The following is a 26,785-nucleotide window of genomic DNA, read 5'->3' as shown; positions in this document are numbered from 1 at the left end:
TGAATGCGTTCCTCTCGCCTTTTCGGAAAAGATGAGAATATCGCTGTACGCAAAGAGGAACTATTGAGTATCGCAGCACAATGTTGACCTGGAAATGGTTTAACCAAAGGCATGACCAGATACTAGGGGGGTGTTAAGTCCCCGACACGTTTGAGGTGTGAGTAGCTGATACCTGCTGACAGGTGAGTCAGCTGTGATGATGCAACAACCAGCCGGAAACAGCAGATTATTGACAACAAACATCCACTTTATTAAATAAGATTAAACATTTGAGTCTAAACTAAAGAAACTAATAAAATAGTTACAGTTCAGAATCTGGGCGCGCTCGTCGATCTGTTTTGGGATCATTTACATCCATGCTGCAAACGTGCAACACGGACACCAAACCTGTAAAAGTCAAATCCAGATTTCCGCAGATTAAAGGAAGGTCTGCTGCAGCTTTATGGAAAGGCAGACAAGAGCGTTCGGAAAAACCCAAGAAACCCCCAAAACCTAGCCTCAGTTTCTGTGCTAATAATTCCATATTTTCCAGATTGTCAGGAACTCTTCGTCTTTCAAGAACCATTAGATTTCGTTCCTCTTTTTGAGTTTAAGCAGGATTTTCAACTGGGAGACTGTAGATTGGATCCGTAGCGTTTCAGTGAACCTGTGCTGGAGTGTTTGCAGAGCTTCTGAAGACGGTCCAGAAAACCACACGTGAGAGTACAGACGATATTTACACAGGAAACTGCCGGACACACCGTTACACGCACATCACAGTTTCAGGAAAGTTCAAAATGCCTCAGAATCGTTCCCTTCTCCGTCCCACTTCCTGTTTCTTTAGTCCAAGAGATGATTCAGTGCCGCCTGGATTCTGCCGTCTGGAATTCCAACAGGAGCCACGAGGCGGAATGTGGCGGAATTACCGTTCCCAGCTGGGAAAGATCCGGAACAACAACAGTGTCTACTGTTGAGCAAAAACATAATCGCAGATTGGAAGGTTCTCCTTTCTAGATGTTCTAAAATGTTAAAGGAACAGTGATGAAGCAGAAGTTTGGTTCTCTGGTGTGAAAGTCGGGTTCTGGAAGGGTTCTCCATCATTCGGTTCAGTTCAAGGAGAAAAATGACTGGCTGAAGTTCCATAAATGCAAGCGTTCATGACAAGTTCTAGAACTTGGTGCTGTGGGTGAAGCTGTCCGACATGATGATGTTCTTGTAGAAGTTGTCAGAGCGAGTGGAACAGTAATCCTTCACCTTGTCAATCATCTGGCTGACAGGAAGGATGGAGGAGGAGGAGGAGTTGGGCTGGACCTCAGAGGACGTGGACGAGGATTTCGGGTTTGTTTGGCTGGAAAACCGTTTATCTGTAACCAGGCAACAGACAGAGAAGAACAGTTACATCAGCAGAATCAGCTAGTTAACTAGCATTGACTCAGCTAGCCTCTAATCTCCAGGCTCTCCATCTCCTCCTGGACTCATCAGAGGTGCTGCAATATAAATCTTTGATCTGCATCTTCTCGGATTTAAAAGGAAAGATCAAACAAATCAAAGAGACAAAATTAATCAAAAGAAAAATGCAAAAACATCTCTTTAAAGAAGTTTGTTTCTAATCCTGAAGCATCGACGGTGGGAGGGTGTATAAGTGCATCATGGGTACTTTTGCAACCATCAGAGTTACCGCCCTGTTGTCATGAGAACTGGCCATAACAATGACAATTTCAAAGCATTGACTTCAATTGTTGCCATCCATTAAGCCCAAATGACAGCGGAAATCAATCAAAAATATTCAATCCTCATGTTTTCTGATCAGTTTTCTTTGGAAGGTTCTGATCTGCCAATGAGGAAAGAACAGAATTATCCCTGGAATGGCGAGAAAGCGCCAAAAGCAGAAGTTGGAAGAGATCAAAGAATAGCAACAATATAATATAATATACACTCAGGAACGCTTAAATAAAAGCTTCCAGATCCTGGAATCATTCCTCAGAGGATGAAAGCTGGAACAACAAGCATATCTAAAAATCCTTTCAGTAGCTTCCTGGTCCTAGGTCCAAGCTTATCAATAAAGCTAGCTGATGCTAGCAACATGACCTTTCCTGATCATCAGCTCCAGAGTTTCTGCCCACGGGAGAGTTTCACCTGGTCTCCAGTTTTAATGCTAGCTTGGCCAGTTTGATGTTGAGCTTCTCAGATGTTTACTGGCTCTGGATTCAACGGCGAGGACGGTGAGGATGATGATCTGAGGTGTGTTCAGGTGGATTAATCAGAACAGTTTATCGGTAAAAAACAACACTGCCACTTTCTGGAGGAGTTCTGCCAACCAGCTCCACAAACACTCACAGGCACGTGGAGAATATAGGAACTCCAGAACACCTCCAAAGGAAATCAAAGTCAGCTGTTATGAGAAGACGGTGTGGACCACTGAGCCATGGCGGCGCCATGTAACAGTAAATCAGAATGCTATAGGGAGTTAGCCACAGAGCTCAGTCATGCTAGCAGCCAAATCGACCCTCTAGAGAGGAAACCAGGCAGGAAGAGAATTTGGAATCATGGAGATTCTATTCCCTGTTTGAACAGGCTGAATTTTGAGGACGTTGTTGCAGTTCTGGCTGTTTACGATGTTCCTGCCCAGAACATCACAGACCAGATCTAATCTTATTTAATCCTGTAAGCACCCCCCCGAGGATCCCTGCAAACTCTGTGTGTGTGTGTGTGTGTGTGTGTGTGTATATATATATATATATATATATATATATATATATATTGTTGGACGGATACTTCCCACAAAAAGGAATTCATTCTCTTCCCATCAGTCAGGAACATTATTGGGATCTCGTGGAATCACTTCCAGATGTTTAACATCAGATGATGCCTTCTTCTCAAAAGTCATAGTTCATCTCAGGTGTCTTTGACCTGAGGCTCACGGCTCAGCCCAACATTCCGTCACGTCTTTTTTAGGAACTGTGGTATAATTCTGACTGTTCAAAAGATGGGATCCTTGGCTCTCTTCCCTCGACCATGCGGGATTCAACCTGCCTGAATGTTCAGATACTTTCAGAACTGAAAAACTGCTTCCACAAAGTTGCAGAAAAGAAAAGCAAGGGGCCTAGAAAAATGAATATTGGTGGTCACAGGAGAGGAGTGTCAGGCTCATAGCTTTCCCAACTGGACCCACATGTCCCAAACAACACAATGACATCAGAAATCTGGAGGAGCTTTTGCACACATGTTTTCCTTTAGAAGTTAATGGACCAGGAGATACAATTCCAGATGATTATTCCTCACTGGAGCTGGAGGCATAAATATTCAGTGTTCGGTAGATGGAGGCTGCGAGAGCTCCAGCCTTCATGAATGAGGAATGGATCAGCGTTAGCTTAGCCGTTACATGTTAGCTTGGGTGCTGCTGTGCTGCTGTTTGCTGAGTGGGTGGAGACACAGATTTAGTCACGCCAATGGTTGAATAGGGATGCTCCGCCCACTCAGCGGGCTTCAGGCTGGGCAGGGTGTGAATGTTGTACGCCATAGTGACCCGGCCGATCACAACACGCAGCGGCTGTTCTCCCAAAATGTCTGCTGGAAATTTTTTTAATTGTGAAATCTTTAGTTTAGCTTTTGGTTTGAAGGATTTTAGTTTGTTGCAGACATGTTGGGAAAAACAGAGAGGAACACACGACGCTAAAGCACCCAGTCAGCATTACCTCCGTCAGGTGTCCCCTCTTGCTATTGGTTGGAGGAGTTCTCTACACATCAAACAAAGAGGTAGATATATGAAGTGTGGCCAGTAATAAACCGGGTAATAAAGATACTATAAACATATTTACAAAGACATTATCAATTATGTATTTCTTTGACAAACCGAGGCTGTGCGAAGGACAGTACAGATACGGGGGAGGGGCATCGACACATGCAGTAACCCGCCACTAGAGGGCCAGGGTTCGCTTCATGTCAGCCATCTCTGTATCCAGTTTTTCAAACTAATGGCAGAGTCATGTGACAGACGGGAAGCTCCACCTCCTCACCTGTGGTGCTGTGTCTCTTGCTGAACGGGTTGAGGGTTGCTTTGGCTTTGCTGGTCCAGTTGGTGGCGCTGGACCCACAGGAGCTGGAGGACACCGACTTGCCCAGGTTGTCAGAGCTGACTTTCTTGGTGTTGTTGGTGGCTGTTTTACTCCAGTCTGCAACACAGCAACAGCCAGTCAGCAGGCTGATCAATCAAAGGTTCAGAAACGGAATTATTTAATTTGACATTAATAATTAAAATGTTATGAACTTCTTGTAGAATTCCTTAAAACAAAATGGTTGGATCAATAATCAGTTAATCCCGTCTGTCCCAGTATAACCAGCCAGTTTCCAATCGTTGGGTTTCCTCAGTCCCAGCGATTCACCTGTTTTGAATCCTTTTTGGATCTCTCAGAACCAGAACCAGAACCAGAACCAGAACCAGAACCAGAACCAGAACCAGAACCAGAACCAGATCCAGATCCAGATCCAGATCCAGAACCAGACCAGGTCATTGCTCCTCAGATTTTCTGAGCGTTTGTTTCCTCTTGGTGTCCCTTCTTCTCACCTCTCCAGCTGGTGCTCCTGGTGGCACCAGTTCCCACTCACCTCCCGTCTCCTCTCCCAGATTCTTCCCTGCAGCTTGTTTTCCTGAGGGAGCCGCTGCCAGAGAAGACCTGGCCTGCTCCTGTGCCCAGCTGCAGATCCAGATCAGCCTTGGCGGCGCCGCTCAGGAGCTTATTGTTCTGGGGTGGATAAACTGAGGTTCCAACGGGTCAAACTTTATTTTTCTCTGTGGAAGTGTGGTGGACACAGACGTGTGTGGGAACGCTGCTGGGATTAAATCAATTATAATCCAGGAGGTCTGCGGAGACGCAGGTGTGTTTGAACTGTAATCTGATACCTGCCGCAGCTCCAACACAATTTGGCTGTTCGTTCAGCCGCACGGAATCCGTTTCATGTCGGGGTCTCCTGATGGAAACTCTGACCTCCGGTGCGACCTGGAGAAGCTGTTCCTGATGTTCTGTTGGTTCTCTGTTCCCGTGAGGCTCCAGCTGGACATGAACACCCTCGTCTTCCCACGCAACAAGGCCCAGTTTAATGATGTGGAAAACTGGGAAGGTATCTGGCAGGGAAAAGGGGGCGGGGCCTCTGACTCAGGTCACACACCACTGTTCTTCAGGAGTTCCAGAATTCCAAAGTTCCAAAAAATCAATAATCCCAAATGAGGGTCGGACAGATTCTACCTCAGCGCTGACGGAATTTTCCCTGAATTAAATCCAATCCAACCTGCATCACGTGTGATTACAGGGGGAGCGTTCGGAACGTGATCCGGGTTCACATAGGAATCCACCTCACAGATGTTCCACAGGTCTGTACTGAAGAACTGGAACCCGCTTTCACCTGGAACGCCAGGAATGAACAGCACACGGGCTCTCCGGCCAATCAGAGACAATTAAGTTTATGAAGCAGTAAGCGGAGATTTCCGCGGTTTATGTTTTAATAAAGCTTTTTTTCTGCTGATGTGGGAACCTGGCCAGATTCCCGCAGACAAACTGGAACCAGTTTGCTGTTGTGCTCCGAGCCTGTGGACCGGACGGGAGGCAGCAGGACCCTACCTGAGTTCTCCGACAGACGGAAGCGTCCACAGCAGAGGAACCTCCTCCACTGCTTCTGCACGTTCTCCTTCAGGGCACAGTGGAAGATGAAGATGAAGAGACCTGCACAGGAAGATCAAAGAGACACCTTTGATCTTTCCTCCGCTCACAGAGGTTTTGCTCCTGAGAGGTGGGCTTACCCTGCAGTGAGTTAAAGATGGTGAACAGGTACATGAAGGCGAGGCTGACGGGCCCCCAGGCAAAGAGAGCGAAGCCCCACGTCATCCCCAGGAGGAAGGTCAGGCTGACGACGCTCCGAAGGTTCCGCAGCACCTGTCACAGTTTAGCATCAACGCTAACATTAGTTAGCCTCTGTCAGAATGCGTGAAACCTGTTTTTGATCCGTTCAGCAGTAGGTTCAGCAGCGGTAGAGGAGCCAGAGAAGAACCTGTCTACAAGGAGGAACGCCACGACCGCCACGACCGCTGCTGTGTGTGAGACACGGTAGCTAAACTAAAGTATATACACGCTTCCGGAATACGAAGGCTCTGACCTCCTCGCGCAGCGTGCGGTTGCTGCGTTTGCCGTTGCGCCCGCAGATCTGCAGCATCACCACGATAAACATGGCAACGTTGAGGAGGAATACCAGGCAGAAGTAACCGACGCAGGTGGTGTAGAAGACCAGCGGCGCCTGGATCCAGCAGCTGCAGACGGACACCAGATTATAATCTGATTAGCAGATTAGCAACTCAACCTCAGATGGGTGAAGAGATTGTAATACATGTGGCAGAAACATCAACATGCTGGTTGTACTTACAACTCCGAGGCTGCAGATGGCGCTGTGCCGTATTTCTGAAGACCGTAGGAGTTTTTATCCGAAGCCACCACGATCCCGACCAGCACGGCAGGAAGTCCTGGAACAAACATCCTTCTTCACTTCCGCTCAACCTTCAGACGTTCACTTATTCGTGTTCAGCATTAAACAAACGGGAGAATTTTGTTGACGGTAGCTTCAACGCGGCGGTTTTACCCCAGCCGACGATGCAGAACTTGAGGATGTATCTGCGTATGTAGGTGTTGAAGACCTTGACCAGAGCGATGTACATGTGGATGGACTCCAGGCCCATCCAGGTGAAGGAGGTCAACAGGAAGTAGTGCAGCAGCACGGCCACGGCCAGGCACAGCCAGTTGAGGTCCAGGCTGGCCAACCATCCATCCAGCAGGAACACCATGTTGAGGAACAGCAGCGATGTGCTCAGGTTCATCAGGATCTTGGATGGGTAGTCACGCCGCAGCTTCCTGTGGGACGGATCAGAGAGACCTTCAACTGGGACCGGACGTTGATATCGTTGACACGATGAAGATCGCAGACTCACTCGAAGGCGATGTAGGTGAGCAGCGTCGCGGCGGAGAAGATGGAGGAGATCCCACAACCGATGTACGTGATGAAGGTGAGAATCTTGTTGTTCTTTGGGTCGAAGAGGGTAGAAGCCCCAGAAACGTCCTGAACAGATGGAGAAATAGAACCTTCATTGACCTGCAGGTCCAGGAGCTGGTGAACCAGAGCAACACCCAGATGTTCCAGTATATCAAGCTAAACAACATCAAGACTGAACATCTGGCGCCCTCTTCTGGCCGTCTGGTTCACTCAGGCTAATGTTTAAGTTTCTGAAACATCTAAAATTTTTGTCTGGAAGAGCGAGAAGACATCATTGTGACGCCGTACCAAGAGGATCCCAAAGTGGGTTAGGTGGTCACACAAGCAGATGGTTCTGTTGGAACTGGACTCCTTGGAGACGCGGCAGCCGGCTCCGTTCCAGCCACCGGCTCCATCTAGCGGTGAAACATTCGAATTTCGCGTTCACGATTTGAGGACAGTTTAAAAACATAAAGTCGCTCATCAATAATTGACCTCTAAAAGCAGATGAAGAGACTCACCACTCAGACTGAAGTCCCAGAACACGCAGACTGGACTCAGAACCGCCTGTCAGACAAAAACAAATCCCGGTTTATAAAATGACCCATACTTGATCAAATGAGAACCAAAGACTGGAGGCGAGCGTCCACCTGATCAGACAGGTGAGCGATCTCAATCTGGATCGGTTCTGTCAGGTCACTGATGGAGATGTTCCCCACGCTGCTCGCAACCACATAGCTGATCAATGGGTGTCCAGCCTGCTCGCTCTGAAAGCAAGAGACAGTCAGTATAGTCTGGGTCCTCATCAGGACCTGGTTCTGCGGGGACGTGTGGACCCACCTGGAACAGGTTGGTGCTGCTGAAGAACATGAAGTTGATCCTGGACATAGAGGAGAGCTCAGCTTCTGTCAGGGTGAAGGCAGACAGCAGAGAGGCTGGCAGGGTGACCTGGGCCAGCGGGTTCATCTGGTCCGACTCAAAATGGATCTGCAGGGACGAGAAGATGGGTTCAGGTGGACCCAGACCCAGCTAACGTTCTTTGCCTGGAGAGGAAACCTGCTGGTACCTGAGGCTCAGAGGTGTTGGGCACCAAAAAGGCACTGAAGGACGATCCGTTGAAGGTGGAGGTGTTGAAGGAGGACACGCCCACCGACAGGTGTCTGGATGTGATGCTGATGGACGGACCCTCGAACTCCAGTTTCTGGACCAGCTCGTCAACGGTCTTCAGAGCACTGAGGGTGACAGGTGGAACACACGAGCAGAATCAGCAACCAAGAACCTCCAACAGAACCACAACCAAGCAGAGAGGAACGTACGTCTCTGAGGTGGGGGCCAGCGCCGTCTCAGAGCTGCTCAGCACGTTGGAGATGATGGTGACCACCGTGGAGGCTAACGAGCTGCTAATGTTAGCAACGTTCACCAGCTGCTTCACCTTCATCACCACTTTCGAGACCTGTGAGGGAGGAAGATGAGGGCGAGGAGTTACCTTCATCACCACAGACGAACACGTACACATTCTCGTGTCCAAACCTCCTCATTGGTCAGCTCATTATTGGTGATGTCAGCGAGCTGATCGGCCACTTCAGCTGCGTTTTCTACACATGGAAACAACCAGTCAGCATCGTTTTCACTCTCACCTCAGCTGGGATGAACCGCAGCGCCTGATTGGCTGCTGATGGAACATACCTGCGGACACCTTGATGGTGTCAATGTCTGTGCAGTTACTGAGGTCTGCTGGCGACCAATAGGATGACAGATTCAGGGAGTCGATCAAACTGTAGCAATAATAAAGACAAACGTAAAGACATTAGCTTGAAGAAGGAGAAGTTTGCTAGCACTGGCACATGGCACAACAGGAAATGGCTGGTAATTAGCGAACTCCGAATGCTAACGTTTGCAATAGCAGACATTAGCTGGCTTTGTTAGTATTCAGTCAGCTGATTAATTGGCTCAAACTGGAAACATCTTAGATGCCGGTGGATGGTGCTGGTTCTGGTAGGAGTTGGTTACCAGGTTCTGGAGGCACTCTGATCCTTGTTGGGGAAACAGGGCAGGTTCTGAGTGACTGTGGGTCGACTCTCTGGCCAGCGGTAATGCAGCGGATTCTCCTCTGGACAATTTTCTGTTCAGAACAACAACAAAAAAAACCCAGTTAAAAACCAGAAGGGTTTAAAATCCTGCTAAAGTTGTCTGGATTTCTGCTTCAGTCGTCAACAAGGTGAGGAGAACATGTGAAGCTCCTGTGCTGCGGGGCTCTGGCCTGCAGGGGGCGCCTCAGATTTTGAGATGTTTGCTTTGTACCAGGTTCTCACCAATCAGCGTGACATCAGTGGAGGCGGGCTGAACCTGCAGACCGGACCCCATCTGCCCCTCGCTGGCGGCCATTCTGGCGGAAACAGCGGTGGCGCTCAGAGTCTGATTGGTGGTGTAGTAATAAACCAGTAGAGCCTGGCAGCGATAACTGGAGACCAGACAGAGGTCAGAGGTCAGACAATAAAAGAGAGAAGAAAACATGGGAAAACAAACTTACCGGGTCGGATTCTGTGACGCCAACTGGACCCTGAGGAGTCAAAAACGTCAGTGACACCAGGACAAAACACACACGTCAAAACACACCTAAACAAGCTGTTATAAAACAGCAATAACAAGTAACACAGACTCCTGGTGTTACCTGATGTGGTCCAGGGTGACGGCATGAGTCCAGTTCTGGAAGGTTTGATTCAGCTGGAAGCAGAATTCCAGAAATCTCAGGTTAAAAGTCGGATCATGGAAGGTTCTTCTCTTCTTTTCTCATCTTTATATTAAACCTGTCAGTTCTTCTCACCCAGACGGCCGCGGCTCGCTCCACATCAGCATGGGTCAGCGCCGCGCTGACCTCATCCATCATGAAGAATATGCGGTAGAAAAACCCCTCTGCAGGGGAAGAGGAAATAGTCAGTGTTGAGGTCAGAACCAGGGCAGGAGGAACACTGAGCCGGTTCTGAGCGTCTGCGGACAGAAACCTCACATTTCCTCCTCAGATGCACCAAAAATGACCTTTGTACATCTGAAACAGGAGAATTTGGGTGTTTTCTGCTGAATTCTGGGTAAAATGGGAATTTTGGTCACAATGTGACAGACTTCTGGTTTCTGGGGTCCTGCAGCAGTCAGGGGCTCTCAGTTCTCCTGCACTACATCAGACTGACCACTAGATGTCAGTCAGGTGCCTTCTGATGGGCTCCAGTCGTTTCGACCCTGCAAGTCCAGAACACCAAAGAATCTCCACCGAAAACCATGATTAAGAAGACAGTCCACATGAAACATTTAGAGCAGATCCTCTAATGATGGAGAGAAGAAAGAAAAATCAGCATCATACTTCCAGAACCCTCTAGAACCACACTACCAACGTGATTGACAGACGATACCTACAGCTATAGTATTTACAACTCTGAACGCTAAAACCACCACCACGGGCACGTGATCACCACAGAACCATGAGAATCATCTCAGACCTCAGATAAACGAGTCAAAATCCATGTGGCCAAAAGTCTGAGGACACTGAAACCGAGAGGCTTTCTGGTAAAGGGTTCCGCCCGTATCCACCTTCTGTGGGTACAACCTCAATACATCTGACGCTATTTGTAAACCATGGCGATGGCGAGGAGGGTGTCCACATACTTTAGGCCAGATTTAAGCTGAATGATTTTTTACAGTGCATGCTAACAGACGGCTGACTCTACTTCTACCATTCTACTGGTTATTTTGGTGGCTTGTCACACGTACTGTTGCCTGGCGACAGTCCGCATTGACACTGAGAGCGTTGTTTACATGGGCACTTCAGCGAGTGCTTAGCTGTTCCAGATCCAGGCACAGGGGGTGCCGTGTCCTTTATGGAGCCGCTATCATCACCAACTGTTTTGATAGGAACCGCTGGGAACCTGGATTTTGTCGTGGCGGTAAAATGGGGCTCGTCAAAAAGTGCCGCTAAGGTCAGGAAAAGGTCTCTGACAAGACCATCAGGTGGGTCTGTAGACCCGGTCCATGAGTCCTGACTTTGACCAGGTCTTGAGTCCAGCCTGGATGGTGTTGGACGCTCAGCTGTTCCCACGTTCATGGCGGGATGTACCGCTGCTTCGCTCTCTCTCGTGGCCACCGGAGGCTCCTCCATATGTGCAGCTTCTGCGGTAGCGTTTTTAGCTTTTGTCAAGTCTTTGAAGGTTGTCCAGCTAGTTCTGTTGGACACGGGGACCTTTTTAAAGTCCACAGTGTCAGTGGATTGCTTGGTGCTCTCAGCAGGTGGGAGGAGCTTAACCACGAAAAGATCACGGGTTGTGGAGCTACAGGAGAATCTGGATCTTGGAGTGGGAGGAGATAAATCCAGGCCAGAAATTTGGTTTGAAGGAAACGAAGGGGCGGAGGAACGGACGTCAGGAAGGGATGGAGTACCGTTGGGGGCGTCCAGAGACATGTGATGATGAGTGAGATGGAGAGAAGGGATGAAAGACAAGAGAGGCGGGGCGGAGAGAGGGAGGGGAAAAGAAGGCTCAATGGAAGGAGTGAGGAGCATCTGAGGGAGACAGAAAGAACCTGGACACAGAGGAACTGGGTGGGTCTGGATCACATGATCAGGAAGGGTCCGCTCTGATGGGTGCACACCCGTGGAAGGCTGGGGGCCACCTGTGTGAAACCATGTCGACATAAAGGAAGGATCCCAGCCTGAAGTGTCAGGGCGGTCAAACCTCGTCAGAGTCGGGGTCACACCCACAGCTGAGACTGCTGGGGTTTCTGAGAGGACCTCAGAGGCCTCACCTGCAAAAGAGCTCACTGTGGTTTCACCTACCAAAGGCAACGGGTCTTTGGTCCCATCGCCAATGCTGATGTTGACTGACTCTGCTGGCAATCCCTCAAACAAAGTGTCTGACACGGCCTCTGAGTAGACAGGGGGTTCTGAGGAGATCTGAAGGTGCTCAACAGTTCTTGAGAACATCTGCAGTTCCGTGTTGGTGTCAGAGGACCCGTCAGAAGACAGCAGCCTGTCAACAACGGACGCGTGTGATTGAGTCATGGACACAGCAAGTAACACCCCGGCATCTCCTGTCACCTCAAAGGTATTTTGAAGATCTGAGGACATAGACATCTCCATGACGGATGCAAGGTTCTGACTAACTACACCAGAGTCCAGAAAGAGGACCCCCAAACCATGGAGGATGTGTCGGGTTCCTTCGTTTGGTCTGCTGAAGGGCAGCCTACTGGTTCCTGGGTCGGTATATCCTGAGCTCACACTGGCGGGTTCTTCTGTAGAGAAGGTGGTGCTGAACTCCCCATCACTGAACCTGCTCATGTTGTGGACCAATTGCTCCAGCAGAGACGAGTAATCATCATCCACAATCCCACCGTCAACTGTTTGGTTCTCAAGGAGCCACTTTGGTAGAGCCGGTTTGTTCTTTCGGTTGCTGACTGCAGATGATGATGGTAGAGGTGGTGCCACCTGCTCGAACCCCTGACCTGAGACCGAGGGGTCTTCAGTGGTTTGAGGGGTATATGCAAACCCCTGCATAGCAAGGACAGCCAAGTGTTTATGTGGTGCGACGGTTGGCTTTCTGGTGGGTTTTGTGATGTTGTCCACCTGCCTGACCGGTACTCTGGTGGTCAACAGGTGACTCCCTCTACTCGGCCTTTTCCTCCCCGGCCAGATCAACGGGGTGGAGATGAATCCTAATGAGGACTTGGTGCTACGAGAGCTCGAGGACCCACGGAGAGGGTCAAGGAGAGGTACTGGAGGACCTGGGGAATCTGGAGCAAGGGGTCTGGGTTTGGATCCAGGGTCCTTGGGTGAGAAGCCTGTGTGCCGTGAGGATTTTACAGGCAGGAATTTTGTCCTGGTTGTTCTGATGGTGGCTACAGGTCTGGACATCCAAATATTTGGAGATACAGGAGTATCCCAAGGTTTCAAAGTCACTGCAACTGGATCAGCGCCTGCGGGTTTGGACGCAGATTTCTGAAGAGTCCTTCGTGTCTCAGGAATATGGCCTATCGCTGTTGATGGCCCCGCCCACATCCACACAGACGCCATTTTGGGTAAAACAGATTTGATTAAAAAAAGTAAAATACAGATGAAACCTGAGATTTAATGAAAAGATTAAAATGTCATTAGTGTTCACTCCCGTCTCGTGTTAAAGGTTTAACATCATTAAAGGATCCTTTCACTGGACGCAGACACTTTTTAATCCAATCTAATCGGATCTAATCCAATTTGATCTGTTCTGATTGGTGGAAATAATAAGGAATTAAATCAAGTTTCAGATGAATTGGGTTCTTCACTGCAGACAGCCGAGATAGTAGAAAGATGTTTGTAATGAGACCACAACAAGAAGAGGATGGATGGATGGATGGATGGATGGATGGATGGATGGGTGGGTGGATGGATGGGTGGATGGATGGATGGATGGGTGGATGGATGATGGATGGATGATGGATGAATGGGTGGATGGATGGATGGATGGGTGGATGGATGGATGGGTGGATGGATGGGTGGGTGTATGGATGGATGAGGGATGGATGGATGAATGGATGGATGGATGATGGATGGATGGATGGGTGGATGGATGGGTGGATGGATGGGTGGGTGTATGGATGGATGAGGGATGAATGGATGAATGGATGGATGGATGATGGATGAATGGATGGATGGATGGATGGTGGAAGGATGATGGATGGATGATGGATGGATGGATGGATGGATGGATGGACGGATGGATGGATGGGTGGGTGTACGGATGGATGAGGGATGGATGGATGGATGATGGATGGATGGATGGGTGGATGGATGGGTGGGTGTATGGATGGATGAGGGATGAATGGATGAATGGATGGATGGATGATGGATGAATGGATGGATGGATGGATGGATGGTGGATGGATGGATGGATGGATGGATGGATGGATGTATGATGGATGGATGATGGATGGATGGGTGATGTGGACGTTAGATGCTGCTGGCTTTACCATGCGTGCTGAGGTTAGTAGCGAGGTCAGTAGTGTTGGATGGAGCCGTGCAGCAGCCGGAGGTCTGCGGAGCTAAAAGAGGGTTAAACAATCACAGATGATGGATTAACGGGTGTCAGATTAAACAGCAGGAAAGACAAACAGCCTCTCAACACATGGAGAAGTTTAAACCGGAGCATTGAGAGCTAACGGCTGGGGTGGCCAAATCACTAACATTTTGACTTTTCCGCGGGCTGAGATGCTAAATGGAATTTTAGCGCAACAAACATGAATCTTACCAGAAAAGCTGAATGGAGAAGCGTTAGCGGCGAGGGGGGTGGAGGAAGCAGTGCTGCTGGCGGTGGTAATGAGAGGCACAACTGATGAGCACAATGTTAGCGTGTCAGTAACACAAACACAACCACAGAGGAAGGGCTGGGAAAAGCTCCGAGCTCATAGCGGGGAGGCTAGTGAGCGCTTACCAGAGGAAGGGGAGCTGGTTGTGCTACTGGTTGTGCTGGTGATGCTGGTGCTGATGAATGAGGTTAGTGACATGGTGGAGGTGATAGGAGACATGATAGAGGGATGGACTGAAGACAAATCAAAGATGGAGATGGAAAAACACGATGAGCTAAGAAAGTTGTGTTTTAGCATCATGAGATGGAAACTTTTGCTGGTTTATTTGTTGTTTAGAGAAGCAACCTGAGCTTAAAAATAGAATATAATTAAATGAACTTCTAAAGCTCAATGGCAGGAAGGAGGGAAGAAAGTAAGGGTACGAGGACAGATGAGTAGAAGGAAGGGTGGAATTTGGAGGAATGAAGGTGGAGGATGATGATGAGGAGGCTTCTTACCGTGGCCACTGGTGTTAGTAGCATGGATGGTGTTAGTGGGAGCAGCGGATGAAGCAGCTGCAGGGTGGATAGAGGGATGGGAGACAAGGATGAAGATGAGGATGACTGTTATGATGAAGCGTCTTCAGTGGACCAATGTTTCCACACAGTAAAACATCCTGATCTCCACAGATCTTCAAAGGTGTGCACCACAGCATCAGAGCTGCTTCACTCTGGGCTTCAGATCAACCAATCAAATCCAAGCATAGATCCACCGCTGTGGGAGGGGCCTGTGGGCCTATGGGAGGGGGCTCCGGGCATGTGGGAGGGGCCTATGACCACCATGTCCTACTTTATATTCTGACTAACATGCTGAGGCAGATTTAGTTCTACAACGATGACCTTTAGAAGAATGTCATTCTGGGGCTTCTGACCTTTAAAGGGGGCGGAGCCACAGTCTTACCATTATCACAATGCAACCTCTGGTTCCGGGAGACATGACTCAGCGGGTAGGATGACAGTACTGGGATAGTTGGGACAATCAGCTAAGCAGAAGTGGTCGGAGACTCCAATATCCTAACCTATTTGGCTAGCTAGAGGACCAATTGGGTGTTAGCTTTTTGTATAGCTGCTTTGATCTACAACTGTCATGTTCCCATACAGAAGATCAAAGGAATCGGAACACAAGGTCAACACCACCCTTTTTTCAGACGTGTCGACGGAAGCTAGTCTGAACGTTCCCGACAGCTGACCAGCGGACAGACGACGTGTTATTGTTCCTACCTGGACAACCCACTCCGGGGGGGTCACAGCTGGTGGGTACTGGAGTGTTGGTGGGTGGGGAGACACCTTCAGGAGGGAAGAGTTAAAGATGGAGTCATTAGGTTAGATGATCAGGGGGCGGGGCTTCATTAATGGGTCGGTTAGCATGGACTCTTTGTTATATAAAAAAAAATCAACAAAGTCTCCGAACAATGTAAAGACTTTTTAGAGCTTAAAAAAGAGCCAATCGTTTTGGTTTACTATGCCGGAATCTTTTGTAATTCTGAATTCAGCATGTCAGCATCTGGGCAGCGTGCACATGGCGTAAAATAAAAATAATTATTGTGTAAAAGTCTGCTACAGCTATGCTAATTACTCAGATGGATGCTAACGTCAGTAAGAAATGAGGATGAAACACAGTCGGGAGCAGGAAGTTAATAATTCCAGCTGTCAATCATGACATTCCACCACAGGAGGCGGGGCTTATTCAGCTACTGTGGCTGACGGATGATAGATAGATAGATAGATAGATAGATAGATAGATAGATAGATAGATAGATAGATAGATAGATAGATAGATAGATCATATGTTTCTGATGCCGCTCGGTCAAAATGACCCAAGCTTGATTTCTACAACCCCTCTCTCTCTCTCTCTCTCTCTCTCTCACACACACACACACACACACACACACACTCACACACACACACACACACACACACACACACACACACAGAGTAAGGAATGTTTGTCATGGTGTTCAGGTGAGTGATACCAGCTGGCAGGAAGATAAAAGCAGATGAAAAAAACAAGACCATCTTTCACCTCCTCCCCTCCTTCACTCCCTCCATCCCTCCGTCCTCCATCACTCCTCCCCTCCTTCACTCCCTCCATCCCTCCGCCCTCCATCACTCCTCCCCTCCTTCACTCTCTCCATCCCTCCGTCCTCCATCACTCCTCCCCTCCTTCACTCCCTCCATCCCTCCGTCCTCCATCACTCCTCCCCTCCTTCACTCCCTCCATCCCTCCGTCCTCCATCACTCCTCCCCTCCTTCACTCCCTCCATCCCTCCGTCCTCCATCACTCCTCCCCTCCTTCACTCCCTCCATCCCTCCGCCCTCCATCACTCCTCCCTCCTTTACTCCCTCCATCCCTCCGTCCTCCTTCACTCCTCCCCTCCTTCACTCCCTCCATCCTCCATCGCTCCTCCCCTCCTTCACTCCCTCCATCCCTCCGTCCTCCTTCACTCCTCCCCTCCTTCACTCCCTCCATCCTCCATCGCTCCTCCCCTCCTTCACTCCCTCCATCCCTCCATCCTCCTTCACTCCTCCCCTCCTTCACTCCCTCCATCCTCCATCGCTCCTCCCCTCCTTCACTCCCTCCATCCCTCCGTCCCCCATCACTTGCCACCTTTATGAGTTTTCAATGTAAATGAAAGGACCCGTTCCATATTTCACGTGTGCATGACAGCGTTGCCTTGGGAACGCTGTGACCACAGTTGAAAACAAAGACCAGTTTCAGTGACAAAGAGGGGCTGAATTAAAAAATGAGTGCAGCACTCGTTTAAAGATGTAGCCACCAATCAGTTCCCCCAGCTAAGCCCTCAATCACACAGGCAGCGAGGCTATTAGAGCCGACTATAAAAACTTTGGTGACCTTGTGGAGACGCATGGATGAAAACAACCACCGTCGGAAGGAAAGAGGCTTCAGCCGTTTATGTCGTTTCTCTTTACATGCGGTTTTATCTTCCGATTAGCAAAAGTCAACATGTGCGGCGGTGAGCTAACATGTTAGCAAATGTGAAATTAATGTTTTGGACAAACTTAAAGCAGCAAATAAACGATGAGTTTAGCTTCATGAACCAGCTAAAATGTCGCAATTGGCAGGTGAGGTCGCGGGTAGACAACCGGCTGGTCAGTCTGACCAACACGTCAGAGTTCATGCGTTGTTAGCGGAAGCTAAAGTTCAGCCGGCTGTTAGCAGCACTCACCACTAGATGGCGCAGCAGTAGTAAAGCGAATGCAATGAGGGGAGCAGACTGTGAAGAGAAGGACAGGTTAGCCACAGAAATACATTCATCAGCGCAGCTCCAGACATTTAAGCAAAAATATGGTAAAGCAACAAATATCGGAAAACATGAAAGTTTAAGGTTTGATTTTCATTTGAGGGGATTCTGTCTGGTCCTGACAACCCCTGCGTGAGTTAACGTGGAAGCTGCGTTTAACACAAGGTCGGCGCCATAGTATTGGTTGGGATAGTTAGGACTGGCTTATGTCCTCACAAAGATGGAAGGATGCATGTGTGTTCGTGTGTCTGTGAGTGTGTGAATGTGTGAGCATGTGTGGTGTCTGTGTCTGAGTGTGAGCACGTGTGTGTGTGTGTGTGTGTGTGTGTGTGTGTGTGTGTGTGTGTGTGGCATTGGCAAGAGTTTTCAGTGAAACCACTGTGGCCCTCCTGTGGTCACACAATGATTTAGAGCTTTTCTTTAAAAAAAAAAAAAGTACAGCAGAACTAGTGTCTGAACAGACATATGCACGTGTGCACGCTCGTGTGCGCGCACACACACACTCACACAGAGTCTGTGGTCATTTAATATATTTCAGATGTTTTGCACAAATGAGCTATAAAGTGTTGAGTGTTAGTGTGTATTTGTGTGCCTTGAGTGTGTTTGTGTGTGTGTTGTGTGTTTGTGTGTTTTCCTGCAGGGATTTAATCACAAAGCTCAGTTTCAGCAGCTGCAGCCAAAATGTGATGAAACTAAAGACAAATTTCCACCCTGAGAAACTTTCAGAGCTGAAATCCAACAAAACTGTTATAGTAGTCAGGAGTTTTTGAGGGTTAGCTTAGCACTGTTGGCATCTTGATCTCAAAGCTACCGTTTGCATTAAGGATCATCATTAGCCACAACTAGCTAACATCGGCTATGGCAAAACAACTTTAGCTGTCATTTGTCGCTGGTTCGTCCACAAGTTATAGATACAAACCAACAACTTATAGGAACAGAACGTTACCTAAAAAGTCTGTTAGCATGCAATGACATAACAATAGCATGTAAAAAAAATCATAATGTCAACGTTGGCTCATTTTTTACGTTCAAAAATCGCCTCTGGGTTAAACTTTTCTCACTGCAGCTGAGCGTGGCATCAGTCTGGGCCAGACTGCTGGGAATGTCCCAATGGCCGTTGTCCCAGTCGATGACGTTTCCCACCGAGTCGCAGCTCAAGGCACTGAGCTGCTGCACCGTCATGGCGTAGTCCCACAGCCGCAGGTTGTAGATGTTCCCGTCAAAGCTGTGCTGGCCTGAACGCAACACACAAACCAACACAGGTCCTGATTCCACATCAGTTTGGTGAAATTAGCTGTTAGGCGCAGCAACAAAGTTGCCTCAAAGTTCAGATCAAATGTGAATCCGGTTTAATCTGATAAACCTTTATCTTATAACAGGAAATGCCATTTAAAGGAGGTTGTTCCGTGATGTGACACTGACCTCCTAACCTGAACCGTCCACCAGGGGGCACCGTGTGACCGGTAGAGGTGGAGCAGGTCTTGGCCTCGTAGCTCCCGTCACTGTAAACGGCCACCTGACCGTCAGCTGAAGTCCAGAGGAAGCACAACAGCTTCATGGAGGAAGTGATGTCAGCGGTGGAGATGATGGAGTCAATGGAACAGGAAACGCCATCAATGATCATTTGCATCCCGCTCTTATCGGCGCCAAAGCTTAACGCCTCGTTGTTGCCGCTGTCGTAGTATGTGAAGATCCACTCTTTCTGATGGAGAACCCAGGGAACGGTGGTGGGTAACAGCACAAGAACCAGGAGGTGTGGATGGTTCCTCAGAGCTCTCACCTGTTTCTGGGTGATACGTTCCACCTCAAAACACAACGTAAACTGGCTGAGCGTCGGCAAGGAAACAGAGTCTGAAACCTCGGTGATGTGACTATTCCCTCCGCTGATGAGGACCTTCTGGTTCCTGAGAGCTACAGCCACTGGAACAACAGGAAAAAGAGGAAAACCGGACTCGACTTGAGAAAATAAAGAGAAAGAAAGAAAAGTCAGAGATTTTAAAATGAGCAAATGAAGCAGAGGTGATAAAAGATGGAAAAGCAAAGAAATGGACGAAAAAGATGGATTTTGTCTTTCACACGTCACTGAAACTTCGCCTGAACCCAAACCCAGATCACAGGAGCAAGTTCAGCTGCTCCATCTGTGGCTGCCCAGTAAGGAGGTTCTCCTCCGGTTCCCTGACCATCCCCAGAACAGGGACCACAGGACAGATCCAGGCCTGGGAGCTCCAGGAAGCAGAGGTCCCACACAGGAGCAGAAGCTCCGCACCACTGCCCTGTTATTGCTCATGTATCAATAACTGATTAACCAGAAAACTCGTTCGTTATCAGTTTAACGGGAACGAGCTCAAGCCCAGGCTGATGTTTGAGGAGGAACCTGTGGAGAGCCGGTTAAAGCCACAGTCGGCCTAGACCTACCGTGCTTGAAGCTAACAGAGAACCCTTTCTTCTGCACGCTGAAGTCGGAGGTAAAGAGCAGTTCCATCACGTTCCCCGTCGAGTTCAGGGTCAGCCCCTTAGCCGTCGGGCCGCAGAACTTAACGTCGGCGCTGCCGGTGTTCACCACCACCCGGTCGTAGATGCATCCCTGAGCCTCCTCCAGGTAAAAGTCCAGAAAGGTGAGCTGGATGATGAAGCCAGCTGGAGCCTGCAAGATCCACGTGCAGGACTGGGAGTTGGGGTACAACTGCGGGTAACAGGGCGACGTGAAGCTACCCTGGGCCTCCGTCAGCACCAGGTCACAGCTGGAGAAGCTGCAGGCCAGAGCTGAATGTGACGGCAGGACGAGAAGCTTGTTAAAGGGAGGACCAGGATGTGAGGGGACAGTGCAGAGCAGCTGAGGAGACCCAACCCACGAAAAAGGGGCTGGATACCAGACAAGGTCAGAACCAGGAGCTCAGCAGGTCTGAGAGACAAGGACCAAGGAAGCAAAAGATGGAGACAAAAGAACTTTAAAGAGGACAAGAAGATTCTGTTCACAATAAGAGCATCCAAGATGGCTGCTGGCCCCTGGAGACCAGCAGAGGATTTACAGAACACAGAAAGTTCTGAAGAACAGAGGAATTTCAGAAGAGGTTTAATTGGAAGAAGAATGCAAGAAGTTTAGAAGCACTCCAGGACAGGACAAGTCATGCAGTTAGCCCAAGACCCTGTCAGCCAGTCAGAAAGAGGCGATTGGTTTGTTACGACTGATGTGGGCCCACGTTGGTGGGGCTGATGTCACCAGAACCGAAGGTGAACAAAGTTTCAGAGATCATGTGCTCAGCAGAAAAAGTCGTGGAGGAAAGTTTCGATTTTTAGGAGGTGAAACCCCGAAGTTCTTTGATTTTGGCTGAATGGATCAAAGGAATGCTTTTTGTTTTATGGTTCTGTCCCATTTTTTGTCAAAAAGAACTAAATTTGCTGAAGATGAACAGACAACAGCTGAATGAAAAGCGGAACAAATGGCGGTTCTCCCAGCAACAATGGCCCGTGTTCATTCGAGGCTCCGCCTCCACCAGAACCAGCCTAGAAACATCAACATTTCCCACAAGAACCTCAGTATTTTCCCACACCCATCAGCAGAACCTGAAGGTTCTCCAGCAGAACTCAGAGGTTCCCTGTTAGATCTCAAAGGTCCCACTCATGATGTTCTGGTCTCACAGAATTTTACACACAACCCTCATAACAATCAACAGAACACAAAGAGTCCAGCAGCAGATCAGCTTCACCCGACAACATTACCCACAATCCCCCTCTGCCCTGAGCAGCAGCACTGTGCTAATTCATTAGCTCGCAGCTCCTGGATCCTGTCGATTAGCAGCGGCGGAATTTGTGCGTTTCCTCCCAGGACAGGAACTCGTCTCCTGCTCCTTAATCGGATTTCAGTGGAAATCGAAGCCGAGTCAAATTGAATTTAATTAAAGTTAATTATTTTTATGAGGTGTCGAATTACAGCACGCTAATGAAACGTGTTTATTAACGTGTATTTATATTCCCCCACAGCTGCATTCTGGGTCATGAAGCTAGAACGTGAAGACAACGCCGAATAAAAGAAGACAGAGAGGACGATATTTTAGCGGACGTATGTGAACAGAACCTTTTCCCACAAACACGGAACGTCAAGAAGTGAAACTCACAATGACCCAACATTAGCTGGACCACAGCAAACCAGCAGAAACGGAGCTGCCAACAGCGCCCCCTACTGGACGGTCCTGACAACAACGGCACAACATCTAATCTCCAGCCTCAACCTGACGATCCAACAGTGACAGATTCACAGCAAACATCAAAACTTCTGCTTGTGACCTCAGAGGTCAAAGGACCAATCTGAGGAGGATCTTCGGTGGGCTCCTCAAACTCTGACCCCTTGTAGGTAGACAGGAAGTGAAAGGTCAGTTTCCTGGATGAGGAACGGTCACACACTCGTACTTCTCCTGACCTCTGACACGTCCGACCTGGATTTGAAGCAAACGGAGGATCTAAAGAGGAGTGAGTGGTCCATGGCAGACGTTCTATATGTGCAGCTCGTGAAGAAGAGCAGCAGACGTTTGCTTCTGCAGCAGAGGTTCAGAACGTCAACATGCTGATGCAGCGGCAACGAGCCAGACGTGCGTTTGTGCCATTGAGGGGAAACAGAACCTCTTTGTGCTCAGCTGACGTGGGAGCTCGCAGCGCGTCAGCCACAGCGTCAGGTTTAAAATGCAGCAGCAACGCTTAAAGAGCGAGCTGAGGCTCCCACCATCCCATCCCAACGTGTTTCTGCTGACTTTCTGACTCCACAAAACAGACCTCAGGCCTTCATTTATTTATCCTCCACACCAGCAGGTGGCGATCAACAAGACCTTCAGGCTAGCCTTCCTTGATTCTTGCATGTTTTGTGAGATGATTCAGTGAAAATGGATTTAAAACCCATTTAGGGGGTCCAACAGCAACATTTGGTTGCCACAATGTAGCTAAAGTCTTAGCATAAAGCTAAAAGGTCTCTAAACCGAACTTTAATTAAGAAAACGACAAAAATCTTTATTCTATATGAGAAAATGAGAACATTTGTTGGTTGCGTTTGAGAAGGTAAACCATATTTTGTGTTAGCGAATTGATTCAAGGTTTAAAGTGAAACATGATGACTTCTTCTCTTCCTCTCACTCAACTGTCCTTATCTCCACCACTCTCTTCATCCTAGTTTGTTTTTCCTTTCTCTGAGGGAATAAACAGTTTTTTCTCTGCTTTTGATGAGATGGAAGAATTTCTTTGTGGCCTGTGTGAGGACAAAGACGCATTCTCGAAGAAATTCTGTGATTCTTCCATCGTAAAATGTGACTGAATTCACATCTGGCTTAGCATCATCTCCACTGTAGAGAAAGTCCTCACAGCCCAGAGACAGATTCCCATCAAAGGGAAATAGGAGTTTCTTAATCAGCTGCTTTATTGTTTGTTTACAGCGAATGTTTGTTCAGAATTGGCAAAATAATCCCAACATTCAACTGCAGCAAACTGACTTTTTCACATTTATTATTCAAGTTTGTGACAACGAAAAACATCAACAAGAACCAGAAGTTTGAGGATCAGTCACACACGAATCACCAGCTGCTGCTTTGGTATCAAGGTTTGACTGATAAGATCCAGAGTTCCTGTTTATTATCTATCTTTGTCTTGAACAAAATGGAGGTTGTTCTTTGATCTTCCAAGTCCTGGATTTCAGAACATCACTGAATTTAATGGGAGCTTCCTTCACGTCAACATTTCTTGAAAATTTCATTAAAACTACTTTATTTCTTTTAGTTATTTTGCAAACAAACACAGATTGTCACATAAACATAACTGAAGGTAATAAACAGCTCAGACATTTGATTCAACCCCCCCCCCCCCCCCGCCCCCCCCAGGTGATCACGCAGGTGTTTAAGCCCCTCCCTCTCTGTGTCTGTCACCAACAGATTAATGATGTTGGTATGTGAATGAAGGAATGAGGAAAGCATCAGGTGATGAAAATGTTAGATGCTGGGGTTTTTTTTAACAATTTTCCTTCTCCCTACATTCAACCAGCGCGTAAAAAAATAACTACAAAGTGAACGGTTAAACGCTTCAGACCAGGTTCAATATATCAATACTGACTTATGACATCATTAGTCTGTGCAGAGATAGGCCAGCTAGGACGCGCCCCGATGATATCACTAAAATCTCCGTCGTCCTACTGAGGTTTGAGACTCTCTTAAGATGGCCGCCATGAGGACAACACAAACATCTGGACAAAGAAGCTCTGCCCACTGCATGTTAGCAGCTGGACTGAAGCAAAAACTCAAACCCATCACATTCACTCTTAGCAGTGTGTTTGTGTGTGTGCGTGCATGTGTGTGTGTTAGCAGAATGTGTGTGTATGTGTGTGTGTGTGTTGGGGGGTTAATGCATTTTCCATACCCTACCAGCAGCCTCAGGCCAAAGCTAGCGGTCCACACATGCTCGTAAAGTTGACAGCGGTATGAAACCACACACACACACACACACACACACACACACACACACACACACACACACACACACACACACACACAGTCTTCAGTTTTATGGGACTTTGGCCTGTCTCCCATCAGATTCTTGTGTGACCCAACAAAACCGGTTCCGGAAACTTGACCAGTTGACCAGTTAGACCCCCTCTGGTCTGTTCAAAGCTGTGACCTCTGACCCCAAATCTGCCCGATGACGTCTCAGCGCAACAATATTTTTCAATTTGAACAGAAATATTCCATCACTTTTACACATACAGATATGACGCCGCAAACAAATATTGGAGTTTTTTGGAAATTTTGATCGTAGCTTCATTACGAAGTCAATCGACATTAATCAAAGCAAAAGAAAAGAATTCCCAGATCAAAGCATCAAATCATCAAAGCAAAATGAACAATTGAATCAAAATGGATGAAAATGATGAAAGAGCTTTGATGAGACTTTTTCTGCTGCATGATGTTCATGTTAATGGGCAGATGAAGACAGGAGAAGGATGAGACATGAAAGGAATCAAAGATGAACAAAGACTTTCATTTAAAGGTGAGGTTAGCAGCAGAGCTAACAATGAGCCAGTCTGAAGTCAGATGTTTGTTTTCTGTAATGTTTATTTTAACGTCACCTTTGAATGAAGTTTTTAAACTGTAAAGATTTTTAAAAACAAGATGTGCTGAAAACTCGGGTTGCTCCCGTTTTGTTTTATTAAAACTCTGAAATACTCGGCTATTCCAGATGATCTATTTGAGGTTGCAGGTGGAACCTTCTGGTTCCCCTGAAGGATCTGAGATGATTTTACTTTAATCTGCTTCCGTTTTAAGACTGTTTTTAGCATCTCACCGTTCCTCTGCACACTTGTCCACAGCAGAACCACAGAGACGATGTGAAGGTGTCTCCACCCTCCTCCTGATCCGTCGGTGTTGGAGTCCCTGCAGGAACGAGGGGGCGGAGCATCAGTCACACAGGTGATTGCCCAAATGAGCAAACCTCTCCCGTCTGCCCCAGTGGTTGGCTGCAGTATTGCTCAACAGCGCTTCTTCCATCAGAACTGGGATCAGTTGGTATTTTTTGTTCTATCTGGAATGGGGAGTCTGTTTCTGTTTACAGGAACGTTTCGCTCTGCAGGGAGTCTTTCCATTAAAGAACCCGAAGCTTTCGGTGGAAAATGCGGAGCCATGAAATATTAAATTTCTGCTGGAAACAAACTCCTACAGCAGCAGAGAAACAGGATGGAAAAAAGATTTTTGTTTGTTCTGGAAGAACGTGGGACTTTTCATAACGTAAAGGTTCTGTTCCACCCGGACTCCTGTAAGCGGCGCTAAGTTTCAATAAACAAATGCGTATAAAATTAAATGTGGTTATTTATTAACGATAAGCTCGAGTTTACTGCTAATATTACGTTAAATACAATAAAAAATGTCTACTAAATCTAATCATTACACTTGTTCCATGATCATGACTCACTTTTTTGTGTTAAAAACAATTAGAATAAATAATTTAACAGTAACAAATGATGAGAACATTTTCATTTACTTTCTGTCCGTTCACTTTGATAAAACGTTTCAACTGTTTTGCAAAAGTTTTGGTTCTATACGAAAGACTATATTAATTTCTGTCAATAAAACTTTTGTTCCTAAAACTACTCAAGAAACACGGAGAAATATTCCTAAAATAGTCATTATCCAGACAAATCTGACCAATTACCGGTACATTCAGTCTCCTGGTGAACGTTAAACTGATCATTTTAGTGATTGTGTATGAATATCTTCCGTCTTAACCAGTTAACCTTATCGGTAATCGAATCATATATCTGTGAGATGACGTCATGTAAATCAAAAACTCGAAATCAGAAGAAAAAAATCTGAAAAAAACCCACAAAACTTGTTCCATTGAAATCAGCAGCGACGCGCGCACCCACGCGCGCACACTTCTGCAGCATTGATTATACAGAATGATTTTAGAATTAGAAGTTTGAGTTAGCCTTCTCTCCCGATGACGTCACGGGCCAATTCGTTACTTTTATTTAAGCGCACTGGATCCTCACGAGACTGCGATGTTAGTCAATAAAAGAAGGAACAAGTTTAAAGTTGATGAAAGTTGACTTCAGGGAGTAAAGGAGAGATAAAACCTTCATCATCATCATCAACATCTTCAGCAAGAGCACTCACATGTCTCAGTGGAGCCGCGGTCGGACCCCCCGCTGGGTCAGGTCCTCGACGGTCCGGCCAGAGTCCCGAGCTAAAGTTCCGACTAAAGACGAGTGACTGCGGGCCGGAAGTGGCCCAAAGTTTGGAAAGAGGGGGGAAGAGGGAGGGGGAGAGAGGGGAGGAGAGAAAGGGAGAGAGGAGAGACAGAGAGATGGGGGGGGGGGGGGGGGGGGGGCAGAGAGAAGAGAGAGAGAGAAAGACAAGAGGACAGAGGGAGAGAGAGGAAGAAGAGAGGGAGTAAGAAAGAGAGAGAGAGGAGCAGGGGCGTGTTTGTTTTACCACCTCCCTCTTTTGGCCATAATTCAACACTTTCTGGTCATAAATTGTTAAAAGTTAGAGCCCCGCCCCTGAAACATTTGCCCCACCAACCCCAAAATAAAGTTTATTCCTAACAGAACCCGGCCTGATTGGCACCTCGAAGACGGGCCTGTTGTCAGGAAAACCGTCCCAAACACCTATAAAGGAAAGATGGTGGTAAACTGGCAGAAATGAGGAA

The 26,785-nt window shown here is 47.7% G+C and overlaps 1 protein-coding gene and 1 long non-coding RNA gene across 11 annotated transcripts; one reads left to right on the top strand and one right to left on the bottom strand.

Moving 5' to 3' along the window:
* Nucleotides 1-226: 226 nt before the first annotated feature.
* On the bottom strand, nucleotides 227-26,389 carry adgrg6 (adhesion G protein-coupled receptor G6). 10 transcript variants are annotated; one of them, XM_011611781.2, is made up of 34 exons: nucleotides 26,251-26,389; nucleotides 24,923-25,011; nucleotides 20,027-20,374; nucleotides 19,392-19,531; nucleotides 19,034-19,313; nucleotides 18,673-18,846; nucleotides 17,537-17,584; nucleotides 15,570-15,635; nucleotides 14,808-14,864; nucleotides 14,436-14,543; nucleotides 14,253-14,333; nucleotides 13,975-14,046; nucleotides 9,815-9,903; nucleotides 9,662-9,714; nucleotides 9,521-9,550; nucleotides 9,303-9,451; nucleotides 9,001-9,112; nucleotides 8,677-8,765; nucleotides 8,521-8,585; nucleotides 8,307-8,443; nucleotides 8,057-8,222; nucleotides 7,831-7,977; nucleotides 7,641-7,757; nucleotides 7,512-7,557; nucleotides 7,300-7,406; nucleotides 6,950-7,077; nucleotides 6,604-6,872; nucleotides 6,391-6,487; nucleotides 6,127-6,277; nucleotides 5,774-5,906; nucleotides 5,595-5,696; nucleotides 3,996-4,151; nucleotides 3,675-3,716; nucleotides 1,209-1,343 (listed from the first exon to the last, which is right to left on the bottom strand). In XM_011611781.2, coding segments are annotated over exons 1-33 (3,828 nt in total). In that variant the 5' UTR covers nucleotides 26,253-26,389; the 3' UTR covers nucleotides 1,209-1,343; nucleotides 3,675-3,696. The 10 variants fall into 10 exon arrangements, with proteins under 10 accessions (XP_029705708.1, XP_029705710.1, XP_029705709.1 ...); XM_029849848.1 differs by lacking the exon at nucleotides 3,675-3,716 and having other exon boundaries at nucleotides 227-1,343; XM_029849850.1 differs by lacking the exons at nucleotides 3,675-3,716; nucleotides 14,808-14,864 and having other exon boundaries at nucleotides 227-1,343.
* Nucleotides 24,543-25,346, top strand: LOC115253040 (uncharacterized). Its single transcript, XR_003891358.1, has 3 exons — nucleotides 24,543-24,628; nucleotides 24,948-25,047; nucleotides 25,190-25,346. It is a non-coding gene; the product is annotated as an uncharacterized lncRNA (long non-coding RNA).
* Nucleotides 26,390-26,785: the final 396 nt, after the last annotated feature.

This window comes from Takifugu rubripes, chromosome 16, assembly GCF_901000725.2.
Source record: "Takifugu rubripes chromosome 16, fTakRub1.2, whole genome shotgun sequence".
Taxonomy (NCBI): Eukaryota; Metazoa; Chordata; class Actinopteri; order Tetraodontiformes; family Tetraodontidae; genus Takifugu; species Takifugu rubripes.
This window is presented reverse-complemented; position numbering and strand designations above follow the sequence as displayed.

Excerpts from the sequence above, each read along its gene's own strand:
- adgrg6 (XM_029849848.1), bottom strand. Across the intron at positions 17,585-18,672 it reads TGATGCCACGCTCAGCTGCA|TCTGCTCCCCTCATTGCATT; the intron begins GTGAGAAAAGTT and ends TTCTCTTCACAG. Across the intron at positions 7,978-8,056 it reads CCAACACCTCTGAGCCTCAG|ATCCATTTTGAGTCGGACCA; the intron begins GTACCAGCAGGT and ends TCGTCCCTGCAG.